The sequence below is a fragment of the Vitis vinifera genome, chromosome 11 (assembly GCF_030704535.1).
Source record: "Vitis vinifera cultivar Pinot Noir 40024 chromosome 11, ASM3070453v1".
In the NCBI taxonomy this organism is placed as follows: Eukaryota; Viridiplantae; Streptophyta; class Magnoliopsida; order Vitales; family Vitaceae; genus Vitis; species Vitis vinifera.
Genome location: NC_081815.1, coordinates 763795 through 783088, shown reverse-complemented (window position 1 = coordinate 783088; position 19294 = coordinate 763795). Strand labels below are relative to the sequence as shown.

General features: G+C 35.7%; 3 protein-coding genes across 3 annotated transcripts; 2 read left to right on the top strand and 1 right to left on the bottom strand.

Moving 5' to 3' along the window:
• Positions 1-1801: 1801 nt before the first annotated feature.
• Positions 1802-4532, top strand: LOC100259282 (protein STRICTOSIDINE SYNTHASE-LIKE 5). Its single transcript, XM_010657808.3, has 6 exons — positions 1802-2121; positions 2212-2424; positions 2585-2652; positions 3329-3565; positions 3838-3970; positions 4070-4532. The coding sequence occupies exons 1-6, from the start codon at positions 1939-1941 to the stop codon at positions 4340-4342; spliced, it is 1107 nt and encodes a 368-aa protein (XP_010656110.1). The 5' UTR covers positions 1802-1938; the 3' UTR covers positions 4343-4532.
• A 2229-nt stretch (positions 4533-6761) lies between these two features.
• On the top strand, positions 6762-8897 carry LOC100264461 (protein STRICTOSIDINE SYNTHASE-LIKE 4). The gene is made up of 6 exons (XM_002277734.4): positions 6762-7021; positions 7099-7311; positions 7434-7501; positions 7603-7833; positions 7906-8038; positions 8356-8897. Exons 1-6 carry the CDS (start codon positions 6842-6844, stop codon positions 8626-8628), a joined length of 1098 nt encoding a protein of 365 aa, XP_002277770.1. The 5' UTR covers positions 6762-6841; the 3' UTR covers positions 8629-8897.
• A 284-nt stretch (positions 8898-9181) lies between these two features.
• On the bottom strand, positions 9182-17722 carry LOC100242171 (ATP-dependent DNA helicase Q-like 3). The gene is made up of 21 exons (XM_010657804.2): positions 17534-17722; positions 17360-17400; positions 17090-17250; positions 16760-16867; positions 16625-16632; positions 16448-16531; positions 16044-16184; positions 15906-15940; positions 15346-15429; positions 15036-15124; positions 13820-13972; positions 13632-13728; positions 12952-12955; positions 12682-12831; positions 12487-12579; positions 12337-12402; positions 12111-12244; positions 11191-11285; positions 10956-11083; positions 10207-10313; positions 9182-9746 (listed from the first exon to the last, which is right to left on the bottom strand). The coding sequence occupies exons 3-21, from the start codon at positions 17238-17240 to the stop codon at positions 9284-9286; spliced, it is 2190 nt and encodes a 729-aa protein (XP_010656106.1). The 5' UTR covers positions 17241-17250; positions 17360-17400; positions 17534-17722; the 3' UTR covers positions 9182-9283.
• Positions 17723-19294: the final 1572 nt, after the last annotated feature.

Here is a 19294-nt window from a genome sequence, read left to right as displayed (position 1 = left end):
CGGTGTTCTTCTCCAACAAAGGATCCTCCATTATTATTTTGTTGATTTATGTGGATGATATTATTATCACAGGTAGTCACTCTATCTTGGTGAACTCCTTGATTGACCAACTACATAATCAGTTTGCTCTCAAGGATTTGGGGTCTCTCTCTTATTTTTTGGGCATTCAAGTTACTCGTACTCCATCATCCTTGCATCTATGTCAACACAAGTGCATTACTGATCTCCTTTATCGAGCTCAAATGTTTGACTGTAAGCATGCTTCTACTCCTATGAGCACCTCATCTTCCTTGTCCTTGTATGATGGTGAGCCTCTTTCGAATCCATCTTTGTACCACAGAATTGTGGGGGCTCTACAGTATTGTACCATCACCCGACCAGGCATTAATTTTTCTGTCAACAAGGTCTGCCAATTCATGCATTCTTCGACCACAACTCATTGGCAAGCTGTTAAGAGGATTCTTTGCTATCTCAAGAGTACAATTTCTCATGGCATTTCTCTTCAACCATCTACTGATCTCTCTCTCACTTGTTATATTGATGTTGATTGGGCTGACTACCCGGATGATCAGAAAAGTACAAGTGGCCACTATTGTTTCCTTGGCCCTAATTTGATTTCCTGGTCTTATACTAAACAAAAAGTTGTTTCTCATTCAAGTGTTGAGTCCGAATACAAAGGCCTTGCTAATGCCGCTTCAGAACTTATTTGGATTGAAACACTTCTCACTGAACTACACATTTTGTTCTTTACTCCCCCAGTCCTCTTTTGTGATAATCTCAACGCCACATATCTTGCTGCTCATCCCATTTTACATGTTCATACAAAGCACATTGAAATTGATTATCATTTCATTCGTGATCGTGTGCTCCATAAACCCTTATTGGTCAAATTTACACCTTCTGAAGGGCAACTTGCAAACATCCTGACCAAGTCGTTGCCTACACCTCACTTTCAAAGTCTACGAAACAAGTTGACTGTGCTTCACAACCCTCTTCGCTTGTGGGGGGATGTTAAACAATGCAATTAGTTATGCTCAGCCGTAGGAAATGTTACTTTGTATCAGGTCCTACCACGTGTATGGTTGGTTTTACCTTTCCTACACTATATAAATTTGTCTCCGGCTCATTTTGTGCTTGTGCTAGAATTCCAAAATATTCTCTGCTTTCTTTTCTCTCCATTCTCTCTGTTTTCTCTGTTTGTATTTTCTTCTTGCCTGCATTTCCATCTGGAAATAACAGTATGAAATAAACAATCAATGGGACTTGAACTCATAATTTCCTATAAATTAGGGTTCTGATATCATGTTACATTACTACTTTGATCCAAAAGCGCTTTAGGAACTAGTACACCTCTCTTAGTTATTTTTAAGTTCTTCCTAAAGCTTGAAGTGAGTGAGTGTTCTTGGTGTTCTTAGTGTGAGCTTGTATCAACTTTATCTTTCAGCTTGAATGTAAGACATCTTTTCAATCTCCATTTATTCTCTCTTTGTTTTATGTCTTTCAATTTATGCTTTAAAATCTTGGATGTCTGGGCAGAGCCATTTAGGAAGAGATACTATCTCAGATTAAACAAGAGTGACACTCTGGACTTTGACGGGCAGCTTAGTGAGACCCAGGATGCATTACTACTTTCATTTAAATGGATGCTATTTTTAATTTAATGAAAGAGTTCATAAAATTTCTATTCTTTTTAGAGTATTATTTTTTTTTCTAATATATATATATATATATATATATATATATATATATTTAAAAAAAGGTCCACATAAAAACAAACTTTTCCGTGTTAAATTACTAGACTTGAGAGCAGAAGGCCTGACACTGACAAACTTGCTAATTTTTTTTTCCAGATATATACTTTACTTCGAGATCCCCGAGCCTTTCACATCCTTATCAACGCTCAACCAAAAACGCAGTCTCCTCATCAAACCTTTAGCTATGACCGGCAATAATGGCTTTAGACCCTCAAAACACTGCCTGCAGGCATGTTCAAGCTTTGCTCTGGCCTCCACACTTGCTTTCACACTTCAAATCTACTTCTTCTCACCCATATCCCCAGACCCACTTCACCTTCCTCATGTTTCAGCTACCCTCAATTATCCCACGAGCAACAAGTTACAGGTACCCCCGTTTTCCTCCTTTGCTCTGTGTTTGAAGCTTTATATATAGACAATATCTGTTTTACTGTTTGGGTTTTTTTTTTTTTTAAAGGAAGTGGCTAAAATTGGAGAAGGATTACTGGACAAACCAGAAGATGTTTGTTTTGATGGAGAGGGCATACTGTATACAGCCACAAGAGATGGGTGGATCAAAAGATTGCATAGAAATGGATCATGGGAAGATTGGAGGCTGATTGGAGGTGATACCTTACTAGGAGTCACCACCACAAGGACTGGTGGCATCGTTGTATGTGACACCCAGAAGGTTAGACTTGCTTGCAAACTTGTAATTTCTCAAAAATATTGGCCATTTCTGAGTGAGAACAAGGTGGGTTTGGGACTTGGGCCTTCCCCAACTTTCATGAGCTGCTCTGTTCTTTCGGTCCTGACGCCAGATAACTGAAATTGATTGTTGTGATTTGCAGGGTCTTCTTAAGGTTGGAGAAGATGGAGTGTCTCTTCTTACATCACATGTTAATGGGTCCGAGATCAGGTATCACTTCTTCATTAATTTCCAATCGTAGCATGCCCAAAAGTTCAGCTATATATGCTTAATTTGGAAGAAATTAAAGTCCATGGTAATTAAATTGTAGTTACGAAGTAGGTTTTCGATCTTAAGTTCAAAACGTTGGAGATTGTAGATTTGAATTTTTTTCAAAAAGATAAAAATGTAATTATTTTTGTTCATATTAAAAAAAATAAAAAAAAATCAAAATCAGTCTGCTATAGTTTTTGTGGATGCTTATGTATGAAAAGTACTAATTTGGAATTTTATTTTTTTTAAGGATCTATTTGAAAGATTCTTTTACATAGAATAAGTTATATTTTTTCCAAACCCTGACACACGGTAATACTAGCATTTGTCATCATCTTACACCCCAAACAAGCGATGGCGTGAAGGCCATAAAAATAAATTCAAGCATCTGTTACAACTTCCATTTGTCTCCTCATAATTTATTTATTTATTTTTGGGACCATTGCTTTATGGTGGGATCAGTGTTGAAGTGTTTTTATTCAGCTCCCCTTTGGGACCAAGGCATTCAATATACATGGATCTCTTCTCTCAGTAAAGTCCTTGCCTTTGATATAATTATACCCTTCATCCCTTTATGATGTAGTGGTCCATATAATCTTTGATTTATTGGAAAAATGAAGAATGGTTGGATCAGGTTTGCGGACGATGTGATTGAAGCATCAGATGGGAGCCTGTATTTCAGCGTTGCAAGCTCAAAATTTGGACTCCATGACTGGTACTTGGACGTGCTTGAGGCAAAGCCTCACGGGCAACTTCTCAAGTATGATCCTCTGTTGAATGAGACATCTATACTACTTGATAACCTGGCCTTTGCAAATGGTGTGGCCCTTTCACAAGATGAAGATTTTCTGGTTGTTTGTGAAACATGGAAGTGAGTGAGTTTCATCCATTTGTAGAGTAAAAACAAGTGAAAATGATAGTATTATTGTAATATCCTATCTCGATTTAGAGGAACGGGCTCTCCTTTTAATCGTGTAGACGCTTTTTTAATTTTTGATGACCTATTAGGTATAGAGTGGACGATATTTACATTACAAACCGAACTTCAACCCCTTTAAGAGAATGTTATGACATATAGGAGGAGGGAGTGAGTTGTTCCATTAATTATAATGACATGTGGATGATATTTTACTTTATGATCAGATTTAGGTGCCTCAAGTATTGGCTCAAAGGGGAGAGAAAAGGAAGAACAGAAGTTTTTGTCGATAACCTTCCTGGTGGGCCTGACAACATCAATCTCGCTCCCGATGGGTCCTTCTGGATCGCTCTACTAGAGGTATCAAATTCAACACTTGACCTGTCTAATTTAGTATTAGTCGCGAAAAAGCTGATGAGAAATGAAGATCAAAAGCTTAATTAAAGTTTTGAATTATAGTTGAGTCGAGAAGGGATGGGGTTTGTGCACACATCCAAGGCATCAAAACACCTGGTGGCAACATTTCCGAAACTGCTAGGGCTAGTCCAAGGCATGCAGAAGAAAGCAATGGTGGTGAAAGTGGGAGCTGATGGGAAGATGATGAAGAGGTTTAATGATCCTAATGGGAGTGTTATGTCCTTTGTGACCAATGCTTTAGAGTTTGAGGAGCACCTCTACTTGGGAAGTCTCAACACCAACTTCATTGGGAAATTACCATTGACAACTGCATGATTACTTAAGCCTTGAATGAAGAAGAAGAAGAAGAAGAAGAAGAAGAGCAAAAGAAAGGTGTGTAATAAAATAAGGGATTAGTCCTAATATTGAAGAATGGCCGATGCCAATTGACCTCAAAAATGTGGTAAAGCAATGAATATGCTTACTACTTTGCCATGCTATGAGCATGGTACAAAGTTTCGGCACATATCGCTTGAGTTGGCCATTACTCAAGTTGGTATTGTCTTGTTCAACGACAACTTAATTTCCATTCAAATATGAATCACTCTACCAACACACTATTCAACACAAAAAAATTCAAATAGATTAATTTTCAAAATAATTATTTTTATTTGTAACATATACCACTATTAAAAATTAGAATTTAATGTAAAAATGAATATGACACTTTTTAATTTTCATATTTCTTAACAATATCCTAAACTAATTCCAAGATATGTTTTTGTAATTATTTACATTACATTAATTGTGATGTGAATTTTTTTGAGTTTAATATAATTATAATTATTTTTAAAATTTTTAATTAATCTTTTAAAGTTTTTTAATTAGCAGACTATGTGTATTATCCGATGTTGATTAGAGAGATCAAGACCGATATGTGTCGGGACTTTTAAAATCAGCATCCAATGCCACGAGTTTGAACCATAGCTACGAGATCCATATATATAAACATAAATCTTGTATATTCATCCATTGATCAAATCAGATAAAATAATATCGTACATGCCCAATCGAGAGCCTAGGTTGGAGAATGGTTACTGAACAAACCAGAAAATGCTTGAGCTGATGAAGAGAGAATATAGCATACAGCTACAAGAGATGTGTGGATCAAAATATTGCATAGAGTTAATGGATCATGAAAGGAATGGAGGTTGAATATTGCAGGTGATACTTTACTCAGAATCATCACCATGGTATCACTGCTTATGACTCCCAAAAGGTTAGACCAATCCACGTCAGTTTAATAATTTAGGTGGGTTTGTTTTTCTGATTTAATTTTTTAATACTAAATAACGTTATGAAGTATTAATTTAGAAAAAATTAATTTTTTTTTCAGTAGAGAGAAAGAGAGAGAGAGAGAGAGAGAGAGAGAGAGAGAGAGAGACAATTCTTAATATTTGGACACGAGGATACCAGCATTGGATGCCATTATTCATCTTGTAAACTAAACATATCTCCTGTAGAAGACATGAAAATGAACTATTTGTGGCAAGCATTTGTCTACTCTACTTTCTTTTTGGGACCATTAAGGATAGAGAGAGAGAGAGAGAATAATGCATTCCTGGATATTTTTACCGGTGAAATCCTAGGCCTTTTATATATTACCTTTCGTCTCTTCTCTTCAAAAGTACTGAATGGTGGTCCTGCTTCTATTTCTCTCATATTTTAGTTTTATGGAGCTCTCAGCGTTTCACATTCTTGTCGAGGCTGCGCTCTTAGCAATCTTCCTTACATCACCTCAAGCTTTGTTTTGTCTTGCCCACTTGCTTGCTCACTTCAAATACTCCTGTCCTCACCTAAAAACAAACTTCTCATAGGTGATGGAGATAGAATTTCAAATATTTAAATTGAAATTAATTCCCGAAAAAATATAATTTTTAATTGATGACATAAAAAGTACAGCAGATTTGAAAAATAAATTTTGAATTGACATATTTTAAAAAATATTTATAATAGTAGTTTATGGACATATCAAATTGAAGACAATTTATGGAGCGTACGTGGCAAGGCACCATGTAATGCAGTGTATTCCTTAATGAGGTGGTATCCTCAAAATAAAACCTCTTTTGAAAAAAATTAGGAGTTATTTTTAAAATTGAATTTTATTCACAAAAATTTAAATAAAAAATCAAATTCAAAAATATTTTTGATAATTTTTTCTTATTTTCACTTTTTTAAAGAAATTGTTTAAAAAAATACTTATATAAATATAAAGAAAATTTGAAAATAAAATATTATATATAAAATTTATTTTTAAGAAAGATTTGAAAATATATTTTTACACAAACTTCTATTCTTAAAATTTAATTTTAAAAACCATTTTTTAAAACATTTAGAAAACATTAAAAGCAAATTTTTAAAAATTATTCTTAAAATTTCTAAACATGCCCTAAATCTCACTTCTTGGTTATTATCCATTTGAAATCACAAGTGAGCAAAGTTGTTGAGATTTGGGAATCATTTACAATGAAAGAAAATCTTAAATTTCCCATCATAAAAGAAATTATTACTCTTTTTTGCTATTAACAGTGATGGGTGACAATGAGGCATAGAATACTTTTCCATGTAGAAGTCCCTTGATAAAATTGGATTATTTTAAGGGAGAATTACCCTTTAAGGGTAGGTTGGGGAAAAAAATTACCGAGTAGATTTGATAATTATTCTTAAGGTTCTCCCTTATTTTAATATGGTATTCTACTTTCATGGGACTCCTAGGCTTTCACAATCTTGTCAACTCTTCACCAAAAACTTTGGTCTTTCCTCATCAGAGATTAGATGGCCGGCAACAATGCCTTTGGGAACTTAAATATTTGCATGAGAACATCTTCAACCGTTATTTTAGCTTGTATACTAGCTTCTGCCCTTCAAATCTTCCTCTTCTCCCCCATATCTCCTGATTTACTTCAATTGCCTCAGCCTTCTTCAGCTGCCCTTCTTACAAACAAGAAGTTACAGGTCAGCACTTTTGCTTTCATCTTTTGCTGTTTGCTTAATTACTTCTGTAATGCTTTCATATATAATACATGTTGTAGGAAGTGGCTAAAATTGGAGAAGGATTGCTGGACAAACCAGAAGATGTTTGTTTTGATGGAGAGGGCATACTGTATACAGCCACAAGAGATGGGTGGATCAAAAGATTGCATAGAAATGGGTCATGGGAGGATTGGAGGTTGATTGGAGGTGGTTCTTTAATAGGAGTCACCCCCACAAGGACTGGTGGCATCATTGTATGTGATATTGAAAAGGTCAGACTGCAACCTAAACATGTATAAAGGCTCAAGAAAATGGGCATATTCCATCATGATGAAAACTGACTGTCATCAGCTGGGCAGCCCTTATGGTTTGAATTCATTGTTATGATTTGCAGGGTTTGCTTAAGGTTGGAGAAGATGGGGTTTCTATTCTTACATCACATGTTAATGGGTCCAAGATAAAGTAATCATTCAACATCGCCAACTATATATTTTATATACCAAAATTACATGAAACTCGTTTGGTAAACAAAAATTTAAATCCCGACTAACTACGTTGATCAGGTTTGCAAATGATGTGATAGAAGCTGCAGATGGTAGTGTGTATTTCAGTGTTGCAAGCACAGAATTCGTTAACTGGTACCTGGACGTGCTTGAGGCAAAGCCTCATGGGCAGCTCCTCAAGTATGATCCTCTGTTGAATGAGACATCTATACTACTTGATAACCTGGCCTTTGCCAATGGTGTGGCTCTTTCACAAGATGAAGATTTTCTGGTTGTTTGTGAGACATGGAAGTGAGTGAATGTTGTTATCAAAAGAGTGAAAATGTTAATCCCTTCCTTCAATGATTATGTGTTGTGTATCAGATTTAGGTGTCTAAAGTATTGGCTGGAGGGGGAGAGGAAAGGAAGAACTGAAACTTTCATTGATAACCTTCCTGGTGGACCTGACAACGTCAATCTTGCCCCAGATGGGTCTTTTTGGATTGCTCTAATCAAGGTATTTAAACATTCAAATCGTGAAAAGTAGTTAAGAGTCTTGTTTATATCAAACTTAATTCACAGAAACTAAATAACTACTTAAAATAAAATGTTCTCCTTGATTTCTAGAAACCAAACTAATTTGGTTTAAAGAGCTTATAACTTAATATGAAAGTCAATGAAATATTGCTTTTTATGGAACCCCTATTTTAACTTCTACAAGAACTTCAGAAGTTGTTTCATGTTTAAAATAACAAAAGCTATTCCATACGAGACCTAATAGGGAAGGAGGGAGGGTATGAAATGAGATAGCTAACAAGTTTTGTTGTGGTACAGGTGACTTCTGATGGGTTCGAGTTTGTGCACACTTCCAAGGCATTAAAGCACTTGCTGGCAACATTTCCAAAACTGTTCCAGCTGGTTAAAGGCTCCCATAAGAAAGCATCGGTTGTGAAAGTTGCAGCTGATGGGAAGATAATTGACAAGTTTGATGATCCTAATGGGAAGGTTATATCCTTTGTGACATCGGCTTTGGAGTTTGAGGACTATCTCTATTTGGGAAGTCTCAACACCAACTTCATAGGAATATTACCACTCAAAGCTGCTTGATGTTTCAATGAAGGAAGAACAAGATTTGGAAGCAGAAACAAGGGATATTCCCCAACCCGTCATATTAAGTTCGGTAATAACAGTAGGAAATAAACCTGCAGTGAGATTTGAACTCATTATTTCCGTAAATTAGGGTTGTGATACCATGTTACAATACTACTTTGATCTAAAAGTTTAAAGTGTTAGATAAGGATTCGGACTAAACCCTAACACTTATGTCATTCATCGGCTATGAAGTCATGAGAAACATTACCAAGAATTGAACTCAATGTGGGCTCAGCTACCTCCCTTCTTAAGTGCTATGGCTGCAAGAGAGAACCCTCGTAATAATCTGCCAAAGACAGGCCCAAAACCAAGCTTCTTGGTCAGTGGGTAGATTTTGTATTGAATAAAAAAACCAAGGCATATGCATCGTTGTAAAGTAGTCATCGATCTACATCAAATCGATTTCGACTAGGTTTATATCTTTCCTCCCTTTTGGTTCGGCTTATAAAGCCTTTTGGGGCCTTTCCGTCCCAAGAGAGAATTTGGAACTATGGGAACAGCTGCAAGATGACGTTTATAATCATGAATTAAATATAGAAAGTTTTGAGCAAACTCTGTCAGTGTACTACCAAAATGAACAAAGAAAAAAAAATGCAAAAGGAACCAGAGTTTACTGCAACCTTGACCTCTTCTCCAGATTCCTCTCAGCTCTTTTTGGAGACTGTTTTCTCAACTTAGATAAAGGGTTTGCTTGATGGCCTTTTACTGTTCTGCTCTTCACAAAGTCAGATAAGGATGGAATAGGTGGTAGACCTTTATCTTGGGAAGAAGCACCCTGCATTGGAGAAGCACACGAAGAAGTTTGTGGTTTAGCACTGCAGTGCTCTGCATTGCTAATTTTTGTTGGACCTTGGTCTGAGGAGGAAATTATAGGAGAATCTGCTTTAGAGATAATGTTGTCTGTGGCCGAACTGGTTTTGGTGCCAAGCCGGTTTGTTAAGTCTGTTGAATTTGCAGTTGATAGCCACCTCACTGTGCTTGCCACTTGTGAATAATAGAAGGATTTCCCAGTCTTCCCGTATTTCTTGTAGCACTCATTTTCAAGGAAGATGGCTGATGTTTCTAAGTTAATCCTGCAAAAGAGAGTAAAAAGTCATATATGAGAAGCAATCACTTCTTGATCAGGTTACAGCTTCATTCCACATGGAAAATAACTGGGAGCTCAATCCAATGACTGAACTGCAAAGTTCTAAACCATTTTTGCCATTGTAAATAGCATTTCCCAGATCACCGGGCAACTGCTTTTATATGGAACAGTTCTACTCATCAATCTTTGACTCTTTGTTTGTTGCAAAAAGAAAAGCACTTAGATTACTCCCTAAAACTTGCCTCCCTTATGGTTTGGGACCCACTAAATATGGGGTGTTCAATTATATGCCAGAACAATCTGAAAGGAGTCCTTAAACATCCAGGTTCCTAAGTTTTGAGTTATATCTTAGGTAATTTGTATACAGGCAGGTGTATATATACACAATTAATCAAAGAAAAGTTTTTCAGACCAGAACAATCATTTGAAAAGGGATGTGTGCATACTCTAAGTTGCCAAGTCGCTGCTGGGTTTGCTTTAGGGCATTTAATAATCTTTGCTTGCTTGTTTCTCTGAGGGCCTCTGATATGGCATTCTTGTCTGGTTTATTGATCTGTTACCAATGCAAAAGATTAGTAGCTGGTGCAGGAAACAATTCAAATCCAATTTAATATGAATGGGAGAACCTCAAGATGCAGTGAAGACAAAAAGAAAAATTACAATGCAGCACAGACAGTGAACCTGTTTCTACAAGTTAGACAAATCCAAATCAGCTTGAGTGGCATAGTATAATAAGAGAGAATGGTTCATATTGGATTTGAAGGCCAGCAAGACCTATATCATATATGGTCCTCAACCAGTGGGTTAAAAAGGAAATGATGTAGCTTAGAACACTAGTAGGATGAAATAAGGACAAATGATCCATACAGTTTAACAGCATTCATAGAACCACGTTCGTCAACAAAAAATATTTGTTATTGCCCCATATTATATCATGAGTTATATTAAACTACTATGTACCCCTCTAGTGCAAACCTTGAAGTAAATAAGGATATGATGGTCCATGGCTCAATAATTCACCCCCTGTCAATGGGTTGACGACTTTTAAATGTCCACAAGTCCAGTAGGAATATAGGATAATATCTGTCGGATTGAAATTTTAGGACAGACACTTCTATGCTATTGCTTACTAAATTCAAAGCCAATTCTCCAAGTCTCCAGGAAGTTAATTGACAATAAGAATGTAAGAACAAACCTGCTTGTCAGGGAATTTATTCTGGTAATAATTCTCTTCTGCACGTTGCAATAACTCAATCTTCTCACTTAGTCCTGACTTTGATGGTAACTTAGGCCTGGCCATACTCTTCCCAACCTCAATACCATCTGGCAGTTAAAAAACCTAAACCAGTGAACATGGTATAATTCTCTTGGTCTAGAAGCACTGGATAAAGGATTCAGCATTTAATGAATGTTAGGGCAAGCTGATATACCATCAGAATCGGATATATCTTCCTCGGAACCGCTTACTTCATCATCACGATTCCAGAATTCGGTGAGTTGCTCTTTATCAACCAGATCAGAGGAGCTGGAATAGAGGAACCTTGAGTGAATCAGCACTGAGAGCGATATAAGAAGCAACATTTATTTTTTCAGTGTAACTTCAAATAAGATCCACCAAAAAGATTAAGCTATATTTCTTGAAAACTGTTGTTTGAAAAAGGATGAAAAGAAAGCATTTATTAGTCCAAAAATCAGCAAAAAAGATCCTAATGGCAAGCCACTGAATCCATTTTCAAGAATCAAGAGATTTTTACTCAAAAGTCATGCAAATGGTGACAAAGATCAAACAGTGCATTTTTTATGTACAACAATAAAAATCTAAAGACACTGATTAAAATGTCTAAGCATTATGCAATAAAAAGGCCTGACTGAATAATTAAACCAAGAATCCAAAGGTTTGGAATTAAGAGAACATATTATGAATGAATCATCAAAGTGTTTTTGAACATAACCCTCTTAGCCCAAAGCAATTCGCTGAATCCAAAAACTGGTCAGTTCATAGTTTGACAACAGAGACAGTAGTTACCAACTAAAGTGCCATGACAGATGAGTGTATGTAGAGGAAATACACCAAACATTTAGTTCAGAGTTTGGATATTTCTCAGATCAAACAATGTCATCCTAAGACAAAAGATTTTATAACTCTATGGCCCTACATGCAGATACACACACACACAAATACACATATTTATTTATATATGCACATACATATATCCACTTTTAATGCCACATATCTGGACAAAAAATTAGCAGATGACAAAAGCCAATGCACCTATCGAGGTAAATTTTCCAAAATGTATAACCTTTCCAATATGGAAAAAAATGTTGACATGATACAAACACAAATCACCTGCTGATAAAAATTCGAGAGAATACATTGTTCTGGCGAAGAGCACAGGCAGATGCAAACTCCTCCAAATACTTTGCAACTAGATTTGGATGTTTACAGGCATCACATGATTTTCTACATATTGATGCAGCTACCTAATTAGGAAGACAATAAACAAGCAGCTTATATGAGTGTCCATAAGGAAATAATGCACACAAATGTAAATACAGACCACAGATTCCAATACCTGTTCCCCAAAATTCTCAAGGATTTTTTTTCTTCGGCAACTAGATCCTTCACAGTATTCAACCATCTGCATTTAGTATAGCATGGATGGATAAAACATCTGTGGAAATGGAAGTTCAATTAAGCACCATATAAAGGATTTGAAATCTACATGACTGAAATCGGCAAGAGACTTTTTTGACATCCCATCCTGCGAACTCGAGGACTGCAACTTCTTGCTCTCTGCATTGCTCAGAATAAATTCCTGCCAAATATTTTCTATATCCTTAAGCAAAACTCTAGTGACACATTGGTGTTGCAAGTTAAAAGATAATGGAGAGGTAGGTGTTGAAGATGGTAATCCAACCATTCTTTTGCGGTCATCTATCCCATAGTACAAGAGACTCCGTGAGGGCAATTGATCTCGACCAGCTCTACCTGACTCTTGATAGAATGCTTCCATTGACTTTGGAATATTGAAGTGGCAAACGATTCTGACATCCTTTCTGTCTATGCCCTAAAAGTTTTTATCCATCAGCCATTAATTTAACATATCATATGGCTTAATAACATCCCCAGAACTTGAAATAATAAACTATCCCAAACTTGTTGAAATTCATAAAAGTTAGTTGCATACCATCCTGAAGGAACACCAGTAGCTCAATAACTGTGCATGCACCAGAATTGCTCGAACCAGAAGGCCAGAAAAACAATGGATAAGATGATATTAAAGAGTGCAAAGAAAAGAAAGAAATTAAATATAAAAAAAAATCCCCATGAATTAATCTATAACATTTTTTTTTTTTATGAATAAATTATTAGGGGTAATGGGAAAATTAATCTATAACAATAAGCATATATTGCCAGTTCTCCACTGGAGAGTTTGCATTATCAAAATAAGTAAATCAAATCACTGGCATTGAAAGTATTATTGTCTAACAACATCAAGCATGTTAAATGACTTATGTGCTTTAGCAGTTTGAACAAGTGATGTATACTATTAGTTGAAGACCAAAAACAGGGGAGAATAAACAAGAAGCCAGTAGTTTTGATTATCAATAATCGAGTTTAGTATTATTCTCATATCTAGGTGGTTGTAAAATCACTTATATTTAGTTAAATGCACTAAAAAATGAAGTGAATCAGTTGCACACTATTGTGAATGAATTATCATCAAGTTTTAGACTAATAAGCTACATAGCATCCTAACAAGACTGCAGAAGAATAATTCAGCGGATACAATTTACAACATGTATTTTACAACAAAACGGAACAGGAAAAGGCTCTATTTACATAAAACCCTAGAGAATATCGTACCCGAAGGCCACAGTGGCCACAACAACTTGTATCTTAGAAGAAATCCAATCATCTAAGACGGAACTCCGTAATTTATTGTTTAGCCCTGCATGATAAGCTTCAAAAAGCACCGGAACAAGAAAACATGTTTACTTGAATCCATCGCAAATAAAAGTTTTAGCAGGTAAAAGAAAATTTCAGTGAATCACCAGCAGAAGAGATGCCATTTTTTGATAGATGAGCAGACAATTCATCACAAGTAGTACGCTCAAGGCAGTAAACAATTCCACAAACATTCCCACAAGATTTGAGTAGCTTAGATAGATCAGCATAGACATCATCCAACAGATCTTTGTATCGAACTGCAAAATTGTAGAGAAATCTAGTCAGGTTCAAAGACAAAGTAACTACATCTCATGCCAATACTGACTTCCAGAGAAACCAATAAAACATATATCCCATGAACCCTTTTGTAGTTAATTGTGAATCTAGATATGCAGTATGCACCCAATGTCATCCTCCAATGAAGATTAAAAAATGTACACCATGAGAAACAGAAAAGTAAAACACAGTTGACAGCTAAAACTTAATCTTTTAGTTTTGACACATTCCTAACAAAAGGGAAAAATCATCCTCTCCCTACTGGGTCAAGTGGCTTCCTTTCAGCAAAATGAGGAAATTTCTCCAAAACACGGTCATTTTAGCTAGGTTCAATTCCAACAGAATGCTACCAGAAGTTCATTGATTTTCAATGTAATCCTTTTACTTATTTGACTTAGAAATCTTTCACATATTTATCCTACAGCCTGTTTGGTAGATCCGCAAGTGGGTTCTTTCAATGCACTTCTAGAAGTATGTTGCTTTGCCTCTCATACACAGGTTCATTCCACTTGATGAGAAGAACATGGTGATGGTCTCATTACAACAACCCATGTTTACAACTGTTATGGTATCATTTGTTTGCAAATTTATTTGTCAAGTTGCAGAGACTTTTTAGCAAGTAAAGAAATTTTTGTGATAAGAATTTTCAAATGTATAATTCCTGAAAACCTACAAAAGTGGCTTCAAAACTATTGATGTTTAGTAAAAATAAACTAATTTCAACCCCATTTCTCAAAATAAATTTCATAATTCTAGGGAGGAACTTTCTATATTAAAACTAAAAGATGCAGGAAAATGAGGCATAACATCTTGCACTTTGATGAGAGTATAAATTTAGTACAGAGCATTTAAAATATCACCATCCACATGATCATTACCCAAAAATTTACAGAAAAAGAAATGAAGCACTGAGAGGAACACATTGTTTAGAAAAGATGCATACAGAAGAATTAAGTAGGCACTCAAGGTTTAAATAATCTGGGTCATGCCACTTAATTACACAGAATAACATTGATGCATCAAATCAACCTAGCAACATCCCACCTTCATAGTATATATTAGGACGATTGAATGATGATTTTAGGACTAAAGGATTTTGCAAGCACAAGGACTCTATCACATCCTTCTGAACCCTGAAGAACAAATGGAAAATCAGGGAATTGCTATTGCTCTTTTCCTGGAAAAAAAGCTGCAGTAACTCTCAGATAATTAAAAAATTCGGGACCCCAAAAAAGATGCATTCTTTCCACATATAAAATTCCAACTTCTTTACAATATATAATTGTGTGCATATACATATATCCCACAGAATTATCACAGCATCTAGGAAAAGCAAGTGAAACTGCAGACTCACTTAGGAACAGCTGTGGCTGTTAATGCCAATATTGGTACATCTGGGAGGTGGTTCCTCAAAGATGAAAGTTTCCGGTAGCTAGGCCTACAATAAATAAACATAAAATAAAATATAAAAAATGAATACCATACTATAAAAACAAAACTTCAGGAAGAACCAATACTGCCATAAATTCAATGCAGCAAACAGTGTAAAAACAAGTTCTCAATTTATACAAATAATAACCACTCTTTGTGACAGAAGCACAATATACAGATAAATAGGTCAGAGGCAAACACAATCCTGAACATATTTGCATATTCATACAGTGAAGCTATTAGAAACTTTATTTATCCACAAGCCCCACTATGAAGTTTCCAGAAATTGAATGAGCAATGACTATAAAACTTTTGTTGAGATTGAGATGATTAAGAATAGAGTAAGAACCTTATGAAAACATCTTTAGATTGAGAGCAAAGTACAGAAAACAACTTAAAAATAATAGTAAACTTATTCTACAGAATTGAAGATTTGTTTACAGACAATCAGTTTTTGCCCACTGCTAGAAACAAGTGACAAACCTGAAGTCATGTCCCCATGAAGAAATGCAATGAGCCTGAAAATTTCAACCAAAATGGTTACATGTACCAAGATCTAACAATTCCTGCAGAAACCATCCAATTACCTTATTTTTCTACTATAAATTTATAATTACAAACCTCATCTATGGCAATCAGATTCAGCAACCCTCTAGCATGAATCTTTGTCAACCTTGACATAAACCCTGGTGTTGCAATCAATTCTGGTGTTACATACAGTAGCCTTAAGGATGGTTTTCCAGATTGAAGGTCTTCATGGATCTAAACATTGGAACATAACTGTCACTGCTTTTGAAACTTGGATTCATAGTTGTTCACAAGAACTAGAAATCGAAATAAACAATGAAAATGGAGTAAAGTGACCATGATATTACAGGAAAATGAGCTTGACAGAGACAAATGTTTTGTTACTTAACATTTGAGATTATGCAAACTTTATCATAGTAAATACCAAGGTTTGAAACACAGCCATATTCTATCGCGGGTTAAGCACAAAAATAATATACCCTAGTTTCAAAATTTACCTTATCTCTAACTTTTGTGGTCTGAGTTGAGGAAAGGAATTCTGCAGCAATCCCTTTTTCCTTCAATGCCATCACTTGGTTTTCCTGGTTAGATCAAAAAGACCAAAACTCAACACAAAAAACCTCAAAGGGAAATATATCTAAAAGATTATACAGAATGAGAGTTAGCGTACTTACCATCAAGGCTGTGAGCAAAAAATGGAGAACCAACAAAAGCAATTAGAGCTGTGTCCTTGCATTTGAAACGAAAAATCTTAGGTGGCTTAAGCTTCCTCTAAGATGTCAAAATTACATAACATAAATACCATTCACCTATTAAAGGACAAACCACGAGCACAATCCCTGGTTTTGCCAGTGCAGGAATCTGATAACACATTGACTTTCCTCCTCCTGTTGGCATGAGACAAAAACAATCTCTTCCTGCACAAGAAAATTAGCACTAATCAACAGAACCCAAATCACTGTTTAAAAAAATTCCATACAAAGGATCGCCAACATAACTCTACACTCTTTCTGACTGCTAACAGCCCATTCAACACCGGTCTGACACAAAATTTCACTTATTTTCTTAGGACTTCCCATCAATCAAACAGGATTTTGAAGGAAATAACAAAAAATGATAAAATGGCAATGGATGCATACCCGATAAGATGGCTTCAATGGCCTCCAACTGCCTTCCCCTGAATTCCGCATGCCCAAAATGCCATCTTAAGAGCTTGACCAGAGCTTCCTTTCCACATACTTTCTTCTCAGTACCAGATACACTTTGCACCGGCAATGGTGACTTCTTCATCCCACTGCAGCTAACCGATTCAACAAACACACAAAAATAAAAATAAATAAATAACCTAAAATAAAATAAAATAGCTGATGCAATGATGAAAAATATGAACACCAGCATCAAAAACCTACAATCTGATTGGAGATTCCAGTCGAAGTCAAAATTCTTGAGTCTGTACAAATGCCAACCAAACAATGGCCAAATCAGTTTTTTTTTTCCTTCTTCAACAATCTCAGCCTCTAAAGGACAGATAATGATTTTAGACAGATGTGAATAATGAAATTGAAACACAACGAGATACCTACCTACCAGGATCGATCGAGAAAATGTTTTTTACAGATAAGCGATGCAGAAGAACAGTTCTTTTGGGATTTTTTTTTTTTCTTTTTGTTTCTGCTTTTTACTCGCCTTTGTTTTCCCGGGAATTTGAATTGGAGAAGAAAAGGGCAAGGGTAATTTGGGAATAACGACACTCTGGCTCTCAACGTAATTTTAGACCTCGTTTGGTATGACCTTGCTTTCTTTCTTGGCATCATCATTTTGAAAGAGTAAAATTATATGTAGGAAAATGCCTTGTAAGTTGTAACCAACTTGGAAATATACCGAAGCCACACTCTGGTCATTAAGTGTACGGTAAAATATGGGCCAAAAATGAAGGTATAAATATAAGTAGAAAAAAAGACATTAACTACTAAAAAGAGTGGTTAATGACTTAAATTAAGTCCTCAAATTATACTAAATTATTAAATTGATTTATTAAACATTCTCAAAATCTTTATTAAAACAAAAGCATTTTGCCAAAGCATTTTTTGTGCTCATGATAAAAATTTCAAAAACAGTATGTGCATGTGCCAAATTTCATATTAAATAGATGGACTAAAAGCCGGGCTTGGGCTTACAGATATATTGCCAGTCCGGGCCGAAGGCCTACCTGGGGCAAGCTATGGGCGGCCCGTGTCTGTACATTGGGGGCAATTCAGACATTTCAGTGGTTGGGATGCTTTAAATCGCCGAAATGTGTAATTAGGGCTACAGCTGAGCGCCTCTCTTCCGTTGAAGTCTCATTAGGGTTTTTGAGGTTTCAGCAGCGAAGGGAAGAAAGCAGAAAAATGGGTCACTCCAACGTCTGGAACTCTCATCCGAAGAACTATGGCCCCGGATCTCGAACCTGGTTTGTTGTTACTTTATACTCTGTTTGGTTGTTGAGAAAAGAAAGCATGAAAAGCTAAGAATTTGGGATATTGTAGATTACATATATATATATATATATATAGATATATATATATATATATATAGATATATATATATTATTTTTTTTCATTCGTAGAAGAAGATGATAACTCTCTTGGCACGATTAGGTTTAACAGAATATGGAGTTGCTCCGTTGACTTGATTTTTGTTCAATGTTTTTGCTTTCTGATTCTGCATTAATCACAGCCTTTTGGTTTTCTTAACCGGTGGGTAAAGGCATGAGGGTGTAGACGTGGGGTATTGTTTATATGATTTGCTAATGCATCCGGAAGTTAATAAATTATTTTTATACGAATTTTCGAACTAATTTCACTTTTTTCCCTCTTCCTGACGAAGATTGAATATTTAAGAATTCAAAATTTTCGGACTAATTTTAAATATATTTGATCTTCTTCTGTGTTTTTTCAGAAAGTCTTTTTTTTTTTTCTTAGCATTTTTTTTCCTTTCCTTAGTGATCTCCTTGGAACCAAACATAGCATTAACGTGTTATATTTTTTTTCTGGATGGGATTCTAGCTAAGGATTACTTGATTGGTTGTACTTGTGATACATTTGCATATAAAAAAACATGTATACTTATATTATGCATTTATTTTGCTTGAATCAGTCGGGTTTGCGGAAACCCACATGGGTTGATCAGAAAGTATGGGCTCATGTGCTGCAGGCAGTGCTTCCGCAGCAACGCCAAGGAAATTGGCTTCATCAAGGTTAGTTTTTATGCATTTCGAGGACTGCTGAGTGATGAGGGATGGCTTGGTTTTCTGTTTCTGCGTTTTCGATGTAATTCCCCTGTTGTAGGTTGTGGATATTAAGCAT